This window comes from Coturnix japonica, chromosome 1 (genome assembly GCF_001577835.2).
Source record: "Coturnix japonica isolate 7356 chromosome 1, Coturnix japonica 2.1, whole genome shotgun sequence".
Lineage (NCBI taxonomy): Eukaryota > Metazoa > Chordata > Aves > Galliformes > Phasianidae > Coturnix > Coturnix japonica.
The window spans coordinates 121,719,774-121,730,596 of NC_029516.1; the positions used below are offsets into that span (position 1 = coordinate 121,719,774).

General features: G+C 53.5%; 1 protein-coding gene across 5 annotated transcripts; it reads right to left on the reverse strand.

Annotated features, from left to right (window-relative positions):
- Positions 1–5,177: 5,177 nt before the first annotated feature.
- Positions 5,178–8,050, reverse strand: LOC107306637. Of its 5 annotated transcripts, XM_032441944.1 has the most exons (5): positions 7,902–8,050; positions 7,428–7,522; positions 6,893–6,990; positions 6,341–6,488; positions 5,178–5,617 (listed from the first exon to the last, which is right to left on the reverse strand). In XM_032441944.1, exons 2-5 carry the CDS (start codon positions 7,461–7,463, stop codon positions 5,195–5,197), a joined length of 705 nt encoding a protein of 234 aa, XP_032297835.1. In that variant the 5' UTR covers positions 7,464–7,522; positions 7,902–8,050; the 3' UTR covers positions 5,178–5,194. The 5 variants fall into 5 exon arrangements, 4 of the variants coding, with proteins under 4 accessions (XP_032297835.1, XP_015705434.1, XP_032297831.1 ...); XR_004305865.1 differs by lacking the exon at positions 7,902–8,050 and having other exon boundaries at positions 6,331–6,488; positions 6,874–6,990; positions 7,428–7,874; XM_015849948.2 differs by lacking the exon at positions 6,893–6,990 and having other exon boundaries at positions 7,902–8,047.
- Between the last annotated feature and the right edge of the window lie 2,773 nt (positions 8,051–10,823).

Here is a 10,823-nt window from a genome sequence, read left to right on the forward strand (position 1 = left end):
CGGGGCGGCGCTGCCGGGGTCCCTCCCGCCTCCTCCCCGCAGCCTCCCGGGCATCTGCGGGCAGCCCGAGGGCGGCGGAGCCGGGCCAGGGCCGTCCCGGGGCGGAGGGCGGCGGGGCGGCAGCTGCCGCGGGTCCCACGCGGTTGTTTTCCTCGTGGCGAGCATTGAGCACAGCGCAGCGTCCTTTCTGAAAGATTTAAATTTCGCGGATGAATTACCATACAGCGGTTGCTTAGCAACTAAATTCAAGCCGGGCTAAGAATATGCAAGCTTTTTGTGTTCTCATTAATAAAAATGCCACTCTGACACAGCAACCTGACTTTGGATCACTGCAACTTCTGTAAAAGCCATAGGAGAATACAAACCGGCTCCTCCGTTTAATTACAGATCAGAGTGGCTTGAAACGCGATGTTTTGTTAATCCATCTTCCTAAAAGCGATGTAAAAAAAATAACGGCTTTTCAAGAGCACTGGAAAACCACTTTTTTAATGGAGCTGTCTGCCTGTGCCACCGGGAGCTGGAAGGCAAAACCTTCCCAAGCACTGCGTTCGGGCAGCATCTCTCTCCCCCCCTCCGCCCTCAGTGCTTTTCCCAAATCCAAAAACATTGAGACATTTGGAGCCACGGGGGAAGATATATCTGTATGCTAACCCAGAGTGCGATAGAGGAGAGCATCGCTGTAGAAAAGGATGGGGGGCAAAAACTTGAAGGTGCAGCCCCAGCCCTGCTCTGAGCTGGCTCCGGGCATGGGATGAGCAGGTTCTCGGGTAGGAAAGGAGCCTGAGGGACCCCTCACGCAGCTTGTGTCTCTAGAGTGTGTATCTCCCCAGTGTAGTTCCACTTCTGTGCTTGGTGCTGTCTCAGATCTGTAGAGATAACGGGATCTTGGCGATGGATGTTGGCACCGTGCACCCAATCCCGTCTACATAGGAAAATGACCTCATCCAAGGAGGGCTGTGTGTATATATAGGAGAGTTTAAACATAGACTCTACACCTACATCTAGATCTATATATAAAGATGTATACACACACACAGCCTTCTGTGTGTATATACACCTCCGACACTCCCAAACCCCCTTGCCTAGCCCAGGTTGCTGTGTGCCACCCCAGCAGGCCGAGCACTGTACATGGTGTGGGCACAGGGTGTTGCTGGAAGCACTCAGAGCTTTTTGTGTGCCATTGTGTGCCTCTGGTCCCCTCCCTCACGGAAAGGGCTGCCCATAGGACAGGCACACTCATATTGCCATCAGCTGAGGCTTTGCTTGTGGTGCCTTTTTCAGCAACAAATGGTTAAATCCAAACTTTCTCTCCCTGCTCCTTTATTTATTTGTTCATTTATTTACTCCTTGAAAGTACTAAAACGGGCACTCAGCTGCATGGACCCCAAATCACGTTAAACTGAATTGGATGCAGATGTGTTTTTTTCCATGGGGTTTACCTGCAGGAAGGTCACCACGGAACCAGGAGTCCCCCCCAATGGCTCTCTGTCAAGGTTCTCTTTTCTCCTGTGGAAGGGGAAGGTTGGCTTGAAGGTGGAGGCATTTTCCAAACGTGAGCTTTTGTGATGGAGGGAGAGAGCTATCCCAGCAGGATTTGGCCTCTATTTACTTTAAAACATGGAATAGGAGAAAAAAGGAAAAGAAAAAAAAGTAAGAACAAAAAAAAATCCTATATAACAAGTCCGAAGGGAAGAGAATCAGTGAAGTGAGAACCTGTGAAGCCTCGATTCCCCCAAGTGTCGGGTTCACCCAGAGCTCCAGCAGAGTGTTTTGCTTCTCTTCCTAACGGTTACAGGATGACTATCAGGAGGATGCAGCACAAATAAGCACGTTCCCTTCCATTTTGCATCTCCATAACAGAGTTGAGACTAAAAGCCAAAATCTGAGTGCAGCCCTTACAGAGCAGTAGGACTGTGCCAGTGCATATGTTTCCCACTCACATGTTGAAAACGATACCTTCCAACATGGGCTTGTTTCTGATAGCACATGTTTCTGCAGCTACACGGGCAAAAAGCTAAACAGAACTTCCCTGAATTGTTCCTATTGAGGGGCAAAGAGGCAGTGCTACATCAGCATGACACCTCCAAGGCAAACAGGGGTGTTCAGCAAGGCACACTCACTGGTGTTGTGGCCATATACTGAGCAGAGGTCTTTATTGTAGGCTTTGGACGGTTGGAACCCATTTGACAGCAGCGCTGAACCATACAGAGCATTTGGTTTGGGAACAAACTTCCCTTAGTGGCAGCTTGGGGTGGATTTCAGGCCTCCATTGCCAGGTGTCTGGGAACCCTATGTGTTCCCTTGCTGTCCTGTGGGTAGGATTGCTGCTTAATGGGGATGGTGCCTTCAGGTCCCGCCGTTGTGCCGTGCCCTCTGAGGTCTACGCATGGGGTGCTAGCGGAACTATTCCCTCCTCAGAGGGAGCTGGGATGGGAACGGGGGAAATGTATTATAAAGGGGAAAAGAGCTGAGGATGGAGTCCTTGTCTCTGGTAGGCCTGTTCCTAAACCCAATGTCAAGGCTCCAAGATGTGCGCGTGAAATGGCACAGACAGACTCTGTTTCTTTCCGAGGTCCTCAGGTTGAGTGCAGAAATCCCAAGCACTGCTGACTGTCCCGCGTCCCGAGTCATCCTTTCAAATTGAAATGAATTTCTTTAAAAAAGCAAGGGCTGGCTAATGGGGAACCTCGTGGCTGCTATATTTATGTGCATAAACTTGAAATTTAAACAACTTGAGGCGGTGTGGGATGTAGTGAGGCTTTTATATATAGTAACCTTTTTGTTATTAGTTTTGGAAGTGCTCAGCGATGCGCTGCTGCCAGCTCTGTCGGGCCGATGCGCGGTACTTGCTCAGCTGCAGGCTCTGCTTCCAGCTGGAGCTCCGCCGCTCTCCAGGCTGGTCGTACACAGCCAGGTAGACCACTTGTCCAAAGCTGAAGTACCCAAAGCGATTGCGTGGTTATAAGGGGGGTGTGGGGCTGGGGTTCTTTTGGCTGCTTTGTTTGTTTCTTTGGGATTTTTCCCACCCGTCTGCATGCGGGTGGGAGCCAGAGGAGGTGGACACCAGAGGTTGGGTTTGGGCTCTGCTCTCCACCTCCCTGCCAAGATCGAGGCAACCCGAATATTTACCACGTACAAAAAGAATGAGAACCGCTGGGCATTGATCAATGTGATAGCCCTACCTCGACAGAAAATGGGCCCAGAAAAGCAGAGCTGGAACTAATCTTCCTAAATGGGGTGGTAGTGGTGGTGGGGGGAGGAATTGGTGGCTGAAGGATTGTGCTGGAGCTGCACACATTTCTTTCATCTTCTGGATCTCTCATTCACAACAGGGCCCCATCTGCCTGAGCGGGACGTTGCTCAAAGAGATCCAATAGATGTTTGTTCCAGAGTCCACACTGAAGCCACAGACTGACGTGGAAGGGTTTCCATTTGTTTCTCACACGTGCAAACACACATTTCCTTCTCCTCTTCAAACCAGAAAACCTCTGCTCCCCACTTCTGCTCTCTCCTGTGTTTTATGCAGATCCATACTCAAATGTGTACCAAAATTCTTCACCTCGTTTGCTGAAATCGCCAAGATTTGTCAGGGAAATTAAACTAAACAAGGCACTGTGCGAAGTGTTGAACTTTAAATACCATCCACTACCTCGAGGAGAAGAAAACGAGTCAACAAACGCTCAGGTTTCTGCTACCGTTAGGTTATTGTAATTAAGAGAATTATTTGGTTAGGTTTTTGTTGTTGTTGTTAAGATGGTGAGAGCTCTGTCACGCTCAAACTGCGTGAATGTGAATGCAATGCTCTTTCCCTTCTTTCTGATGCTGGGCTGAGAGCTGGTGTCTCCCCGAGCTGATGGCTATGGATGCAGAGGTGGTTGATGCCAGGACGGCAGGTGGATATCTGGGGACGGCAGCCCTGAGGAGGCAGATCGTACCCTGCAGCTCTTGGGCTCGGTGCCCTCCTTGGTGCGGCGGCGGTGAGGTTGCTTTGGGCTCCCCCATGGTGCTGCTGCTCGGTCAGGTCAGTGCTAACGCCTCGCAGCGGGGCCGGAGGGAGTCCCGTCGCGAACAATGGCATAAACAAAGGGAGGGGACCCGTTACCTTGACACGCTTTGTTCCTCGGCCCCCAACTGCATCCTCACGCCATACAGGGAGGCATTGCCCGCGGGAACGAGTGATGAGCTCCGGCCATTGTCCCGAATCCATTGGAAAACAAACCCTAACGCCAAGCGGATAGGCCCCCCCCACCCCCCCCACGCTCAGCACGGAGCTGCGGACGGCTCCATCCCTTTCCTGCTGCTCCCCGCTCTTCCCGCTGCTGCCACTTCCCCACGGGGCCCTCCACAAGGCTGGGGGCAAATGGGAGGCTATGAACCCCCCCCCCAACAACCCGTCCCAGGCACTGTGAGCGCGGCGTGGGGCGGCCGAGGGGTTGAGAGGAGCTGAGAGAGTGCGTGGGGTCTCCGCTTTGGCCCTGCGTGGAGGGGTTTCCCCGTGGAGCAGCGCAGCGAGGCTGCCGCTTTTGTTCTCATTGGATTCGGATGGGAGCAGGTTCCAGCCCGGGGAACCTTAAGGGGATGGAGGAGATGCTATGGCACGGCCCGAGGCGGACGGAGGCCCACGGAAGGGCACGCAGCGGTCCTGGGCACAGCCGGATCCGTCCTTTAAATGCGAGCGTGTGTGTGGGAAAGAGGGCTGTGGGGCTAGTTTGGTACCAAACTCCTCGCTTCGAAGGTGGAGGGCTGCCTCGTCCCTTCTGGGCTGGAGGCAGCTAAAGAGGGAGAAAAAGAGCAGCAAAAACTAGTGGAATTTTCAAAGCGCTGAAAATTCCGCTGAGGGATTGCTACTAGCCCTTGTCCCTTAGACACACGATGGGGGGGAGGGTCAGCGGGGGATCCTTTCGTTGTGGTTCCCGCACCTGCAGCCTCGGGACTAGGGGCCCCGTCCCATTGCGGGCTGTGCCGGCAGTTATCTACCCGGCAGGAGCTCGGGGCGAGGCTGCCTCCTGCCTCCTGCCCCCGCCTTCGGGCCGTGCCCCGCTGGGGCGGCCCCGCGGCCCTTTATGCGCGGCGGTCAGCAGCCGGGCCGCGGGCTCGCAGCTGCATGCAAATAGATCCCGGCGATCAGCTCATGTGTGAGTTCTGCTTCGATGATAACGTGCCTCTACGAACGCAAGGACGTTTCAGTTTTATTTTATTTTATATTAAATTTTATTTTATTTTCCCGGCTGCAACCGAAGAAATAAACACAGGGAGAAAGTTGGTTAGGATGAGGGCTGCGCCAAAAGCAATTCGCTTTGGTGGGAAACCAAAGGTGGGAATCCGTTTCCTGCACCTCTGCGAGGACAGCAATGCCGTAGCCAGAGGGAACGACCCCACGCGGTATGAACAGCCGAGAGGAGTGGGACATCTCCTCTATCATCTGCTGCCACGTGGAAAACGCCTCTCCCCACAGTTTGCATTGAGTTATGGTTGTGTTCGATACGGGGTGGGAGTGGGGGGTCGTACACTTTGCTCCCTTGCAGGTAGAAAGTGCGTGGTTGGATCCTGCCGCTGCTCTCCACCACGGTCTGTCCGCAGGCACAGGGTGAGGGCGATTCGGTGTCTTCAGCAGAGGCTGAGTAAAGTGAATGAGATTAAAAAAAACCAAAACAACAACAGCAAAACACGGAGGAGGAGGGCGAATCATTAAGGATTGGAGTGGGAGAAGAAAAAAGTAAAACTGAAAACAAAATAATCACCAAGAACCCAATTCCAGAGAGGATGGGACAGGCTACAGTTCCTCAATTGCCATTTGGCAGACTCACATGAGAGAAAAGAAAGGAAAAAATAAGAATCATACTGAATAGTGGGGTAGTGGTGGGGAGTAGCGCTGTGCTTGAGGCAGCTCAGCCTTTGGGGACCCCTCGTGTGGCCGTGGTCGAGGGGGTGGCGGGGAGCGGCCGCTTTGCTACCCCCTCCCCTCGTCCCTCACTTTGGGGGCAGTCACTCCTAAGAAAAAGGCCGAAGAGTGGCAACCCGACTGCAGGCTCCCCCCTGGGGTTCGGGTAAGCGGTGCTCGGTCCCCCTTCTGGGGTCTTCCAAGACTTCACCCCACTCTCAGGGCCAACTTCTGCTGCTCCCTATGGGGCTTTTTTTTTTTCTCTCTCTCCCCCCCTCCAGCCGCCCCGGGTAGGGGGGCAGCCCCTCCGCGGGGCAAGCATCAGCCTCGCTGCCTCCCGATGCTCCCTTGTCGCTCCGCACAACGTAAACTCCGGAGGGAAATCTCCTCCGGGATCCCGCATCCCCTGCTCCGGGCGGCGGTTTAGCACCGAAGTTCCCCTTTCGCACCTCTGCGCACCTCGACGTGGGCACCGGGACAGGGCTGTGCCGCTCTCCGGAGCCTCATGAAGCCGGGGGGGGGGTGAAGGGGGGGACACCCGAGCGTCCCCCTCCCCACCCGCAGCCTCCTCTCTCCCCTTTCTTGGAAAGTGTGTTTAAAGCGGCAGCTGAAACACAATTAATTGTAACTGATTAACATGGATTAGTTTGGCCTCCGAAGCACTTTAAGTCAATTCAGCAGCCATAATAATAATTAATTCATTAATAAGGACTATTGGTGCCGCCGCACCAAGCGCCGGGAAAAGTTTCGCAGCGAAGCAGAAGTACAGGTGGCGGCGAGAGCTCAAACGAAAACATTTGCATGCAACTTTTTAACCAGAAGGGAAAGCACTTTGGTTCTATGCGGAGACATGTGTCTCACACATTTCCAACCCTCCCCCCCCCTTCTCTTCCCCTCCCCTCCCCCTTTTTCTTTTTCTTTTTTGTAAACTATGTAAGAATAAACATTACAGCTCCGGGCTTTTAATTTCTCCAGATGGAATCATAAAGTACCTAGTCGGGTTTTTCATACCACACAATTGAGGACACATGTCTGCTTTTCCCAGTGCGGACCGAGAAGCGACTCAATTTGAAGGCACGCCGCCACCGCACCGCACTTCGGATGGCGAACTGCAACGAGTTCGTCCTCTTAACAGCCGGGGAACCGCTGGGAGCCCCGCTTCGTGCTCCCTCCCTCCGCCCGAGCGCAGCCCCAGGCTGACCCCACAGGCGGAGGGGAGACCCGACGGGACGGGCGAGCCCTGCGCTGCTCGGAGGTTGACGATTCCTCCTGCCCCCCTCCCCGGGGCTGAAGCGAGCCCCGGAGCTCTGCTGCCTACATGTACATAGGCGGGGGGTGCAGGGAGGAGCCCCCAGACCCTCCTCCTGTCCGCCACGCGTAGCCGGGCTGAGAGGCACCGGAGTGCGGAAAACGGAGAGACGAGGAAATTAATTGACGAGATGTCCGGCCCTGAAGCGCGTTATCACTGCTGCGATAGGAAGGGGCTGCTCACAGCCCCGCCTGGCACCAGCATCCCCCCCCCTCCCAGCCCCCGGTGCTGACTTACATGGGGCGATGGCACGGGGTTCCCCGCTGGGCCCATTGCGGAGCGCGTTGATTTACGCCCCAGCCGTCCCGCTCCGGCCCCGCGTCATCTGCGCGCTGCAGACAAACAGCGTTCAGTATGCAGAAGGAGCCGTGCCTTTTCTTAAAGGAGAACTCACCCCGGCGGAAAGTTCGCAGCCGAACGGAGGGCACGGGGGAGGGCGGGGGGCTGTGGGTTCGGGCACTGCCCTGAGACACGGAGTTGGGCGGCGGGGCGTGGAGAGGGGCGGCCGGGGGACACCGCCGGGACGGTTTGGACTGTGGCACCGCCGAGTCCCCAGACGCGGGGCTCGTAAAACCCCCACCCCAAACAAACAAGCGAACACCGAGGGTACACGCGGAACCGATGAAAATGACACCCGACAAAGCCCCGACGCGCTCCGCAGATGGCCCACGCAGCTTTGGGATAGAAAAAGTGAGGAAGAAGCCGTCCCACCGTCCCCATCTCAGCTCCGTGGCTCTGCTCGCCCCGTCCCCGCACTGCCCCGGGTCCCCGGGACCGAGGCCCCACTGCGCGGTGCGGGCGGCCCCGGGCGAGCCCCGTGGGGAAGAGGCATCGCGCTGCCTGACGCGGCCGCTCCCCCGTTTCGGGCAATTATACTGCATATTTTGTTCTCTCTCTCTCTCTATATATTTTTAACACGTGGTTGGAAAGTCTGTAGCGCCATCTAACGGGAGGCGGAGGCTGTTCTGCGCCGTGCTGCTCCGCCGAGGGTAAGGCGCAGTGGGGATGTCCGGCTCGGCTCGGCTGGTTCGGCATGGAACAGTATGGCACGGCACGGCTCGGCCCACATAAGGCTTCCACACGTGCTCACCTCTCTGCATCTCTTGCCGCCTCCGAGCATCTTAAGTGAGACCCTGGGAATACAGTCCTTTCTGCCAAACCAGGGTAGGGGTTTTTTGTTAAGTTTGAAGTTTGCTTTCACTCTGCTTCTGTATTTCTCTTACGAATGCAGAATCTTCTATGTATGGCACACAACAGTTTTGCAGTAGTTGCGTATCTCTTCAGGCCCAAGGCAGCCCAGAGCACTTTCTGTCCGTGTCTGGTTGTAAAATGTCAGTGCAGCCTCTATTTGCATCACCCCCCTCTAAAACTGTACTGATGTTTCAGCCCAAGTTGCCCAGTGCCTTTGGGTATCACTTACTGCATGCGGCACTCCCGTGTGACTCAGGTGGCCGGGTTACGTTGGCCCATGTGATGATGGCACCTGTGTGCCACTGACACCCGATGACTCCCAAGTGTGACACTGCTGAGACACATCAGGGCCCCCTGAGTGTTCAGGCTGCAAACAGCTGTGTGAGGCCCTGGCTTCCTCCAGGCACCAGTATGGACTTTTATAAAAGCCCAAAGAAGCCTAAATCCTCTGTTATATGTGGAGCTCAGCCCATACTATAATACTGAGTATCTATATCCCTACTTATTTTGATGTAATATCTGAAACATCTGTGATGGCACCCACGCCGTTTGGAAATGGGATTTACCCACCTTGTCTGTCTACACCCTCTGAAGAGAAGAGCAACATCTCCAGTTCTGAAGCCTCCCAGCAGCCAGAAGCAGATGTAGGTGATCTCTCCTCCTTTGCCATGTACAGCAAACACTTCCCACACACCACAAGGAACACAAGGTGTCCAGGATGCCTCCCTTCAGAGGCTGCCATGCCACAGGCTACTGTATAAACCAGACAATTAAGAGTTGCTGACAACTGCCTCATCATTTCTTACCTGTGTGGTCCGATTGCACCAGATAGTGCATTTTTGAAGGTGAAATTGTGATTTTATAATTCCCATCCCTTGTAAACTTCTGGCACCTTATGAGAGCTAATAGTTAAAAAAAATAACATCCTCACACTTATTCCACGTTGTAAAAACAAACTTAAATTTCACATGGCTAAAATGAAGCAAAGCACTGCCACCGGATTGCTTTCATAGGTAAGAAAGTGGAAACTCTTAATGTGTGCATCCTCAGATGGGAATAGATGTTCATTCTTGTGCCTGGGAATTCTTGTCATGTTCTGTAATTGGGAGGAAGAGAGATTTCTGTCTGCACGAGAAACAAGAAGGTAATTTCAGAGGTACGGACAACAAAACAACCTCCTATAGGGAGGGTAGGGTGTCTCGGAGTAAGCACAAAACATCAGCCACACTCTAGTTCATTAACCACCTAAGAAGAGAGCTTTATGACTACATCCAGCAAAGGATTTGCATGTCTAAAAAGTTAGTTGTTTCAGTACTTAACTTTCAAGTGCCTTGCCCGGGGCTGGCATCCCCAATGTTGTGTTTGGCACCGGCACTCGCTATACTGTGAGCCGAGAAGGTGTGCACAGACAAATCTTTTGTGCCTTGTCCAAAGCCACGCTGCTTGGCGAAGGATGGCAGCAGCAGAGGAGCCCGGGTTTGTGGTTATGTTGGCAAAGGTGAAGTATTGGTTTCAGCTGTGGGGATCTTCTAAACTGAGGAAGGAAAAGGTTCTCCTCCACTCTTAGTTGAAGAGTGGTGGGAGGACGGCAGTCCCGATGGCTTTCAAATAGAGGAGTCCCAGGTGCTCCTCCAGGTGCCCCATACCTCCATGCCATGAGGAGTGAGTACTGAAGGATGGCAGGTGCCAACTCTCATTGTCACAGCTTGCAGATGAGGAAGGGTCCCCTGGCTTCAGTGAGGGAGAACTACCTCCAGCCCTCCAGTAGCCAAAATTCAGGTGGGACATAAAGATTGTGTTTTGATCTAAAATACGACACCTATTTTCTTTTCCTTTATAATCCAGAGCAACTCAGGGTTTTGTCATTCAAAGGAGTTAAGCTTTGGCTTTGAAATCCTTTCAGGGCTGTGAGTTTTCTCACACTTGAAAGAGGAGTTCAGCTCCTTGAGGTAACTCAAGGCAATGTGTGTCTCACAGCAGTCCCAGGAGGACCATGGGCAGGAGCAGCTGTGCAGCTCATACGGGTCAGCCCTTCCTAAGCTTCTGATCCCCGTCCTGCTGAGGTTGTGGTGGTTTTGGTGCTGAGCCGTTGGTGAATTATGTGATGCCTTCCCCTCTTTCTTTCCCCCCTTGAGGGTGAGTTCTGATTCAACAGAAGATAATTCTGTCAGCCTCAAAGCCGGCTTTCATCGTTCCTCCCATTCTGGTGGAAAAAGACAAGGGACCCAGCCCTTTTGGGGTCCCACTAATAAGGCAAAGAGAATATGAATTCCTTTGTACAAAAATGAAGCGGCTCCATCTACATGACGGTATTTACTTAAAATTGGGGTAGTTTTCTGAAGTGCTGGGGAATAAATAGGCTCAGTGGGTGCTCGGTCCCTCTGTAATTCACGACCCCTTCATGTAGATGCCAATGTTTTGACTTGGCTGGCTATCTTTAAT